The sequence below is a fragment of the Sinocyclocheilus anshuiensis genome, unplaced genomic scaffold (genome assembly GCF_001515605.1).
Source record: "Sinocyclocheilus anshuiensis isolate Anshui unplaced genomic scaffold, SAMN03320099.WGS_v1.1 scaffold393, whole genome shotgun sequence".
In the NCBI taxonomy this organism is placed as follows: domain Eukaryota; kingdom Metazoa; phylum Chordata; class Actinopteri; order Cypriniformes; family Cyprinidae; genus Sinocyclocheilus; species Sinocyclocheilus anshuiensis.
In genome coordinates, this window is record NW_015536501.1 from 1,485,575 (window position 1) to 1,487,246 (window position 1,672).

The 1,672-nt window shown below is 33.6% G+C and overlaps 1 protein-coding gene across 1 annotated transcript in view; it reads left to right on the top strand.

The window, feature by feature from the left end:
* The window catches only part of vcanb (versican b), a 27,963-nt gene that overhangs the window by 8,688 nt on the left and 17,603 nt on the right, over positions 1-1,672 (top strand). Inside the window, exon 6 of the mRNA XM_016487399.1 lies at positions 876-1,169. Coding sequence (XP_016342885.1) covers positions 876-1,169 — 294 coding nt within the window. The remainder of the gene's footprint in view (positions 1-875; positions 1,170-1,672) is intronic.

Sequence of the window (1,672 nt, forward strand, 5' to 3'; positions counted from 1 at the left end):
GTTTTTTTTATAAATAATAAATGTATTTTTATTTTAATTTATTATTTATTTTAATCAATAATAAATGGTTATATTTAAAGTTTGTAGAAGTGCATTCTGGGATTGCCTTATTTGTTATGAATGTGCACTGGACAAAAGGTGATGTGTTATTGTGTGTGTGATCTCAGGTGAGGTGTTTTTCACTGCTGCTGATGCTAGGATGACTCTAGCTGAAGCCAGGGAGGAGTGCGAGAGACAGGACGCAGTTTTAGCGTCTCCAGGTCACCTGCATGCAGCCTGGAGGGCCGGCTTGGACCGCTGTGACTTCGGCTGGCTGTCTGACGGCAGCGCTCGCTACCCCATCTCTGTACCCAGAATACAAATATAATTTTTTCATTACAGTAATGAGAATTTGGAAGGGAAATTTGACATGAAAACAAAAATCATAAATGTCCACAAATATTTGTTTATTTATTTATTTTATTTTATTTTTTCAACAAAATAAATAGAAATAGATCCATGTGTGGCTTTATTGGTGATTATAGCAATCTAGTTTAATCACATCGGTAAATTACTTCTATATTGTTTTGTAAAATGTCTTGATCATGCAAATCCTAAAATTTACTGGGTCACCCCGACATTGAAAGAAAAAAAGAAATTAAGAACAAAAGAAAAATATAACAAATATTACCTATATATATATATATATATATATATATATATGTTTTTGTTTTTTTTATAAATAATAAATGTATTTTTATTTTAATTTATTATTTATTTTAATCAATAATAAATGGTTATATTTAAAGTTTGTAGAAGTGCATTCTGGGATTGCCTTATTTGTTATGAATGTGCACTGGACAAAAGGTGATGTGTTATTGTGTGTGTGATCTCAGGTGAGGTGTTTTTCACTGCTGCTGATGCTAGGATGACTCTAGCTGAAGCCAGGGAGGAGTGCGAGAGACAGGACGCAGTTTTAGCGTCTCCAGGTCACCTGCATGCAGCCTGGAGGGCCGGCTTGGACCGCTGTGACTTCGGCTGGCTGTCTGACGGCAGCGCCCGCTACCCCATCTCTCTACCCAGACAGCAGTGCGGCAGAGGACAGCTGGGCGTGAGGACTATGTACCGCTTCCTCAACCAAACTGGATTTCCCTTACCGAGCGAGAAGCTGGGAGCTTTCTGTTTCAAAGGTACAGCATGTCTTCAAGAAACGCTCATGACAAAAAAACAAAAACAAATCCTTAAAACTTACTGCGTGAATCGCACAGAAACTTCACAATCCAAAGAAGAAAAGAAGAAATTATTCATTCACGTTTATTACTATAGCAAATCTGACCAAAAAAAAAACTCATGTTGACTGATGTGATTTCATATCAGCAAGATTTTTAAAATAAGAAATTTTTCATATTTTCATAAAGAAAAGTAAACCAGTTTCAAGGTGCATTAGGCAAGAAATTTTACCAATACTTTTATTCTTTTATTTAAATAGTATCATATATTAATATTATCAAATTTAAAACCCCTTTTTACAAACAACTCACATTGATCAAAGAGCTTAATAAAAATAATAAAACTTACAATTTTTTTTTTATCTGTCTATATATATATATATAAAGAAGCATAATTAGGAGCATTCAGTATTTAGTATTACCAAAATGTTATATTACCAAAATGTATTATAAAAAAAAAAAAA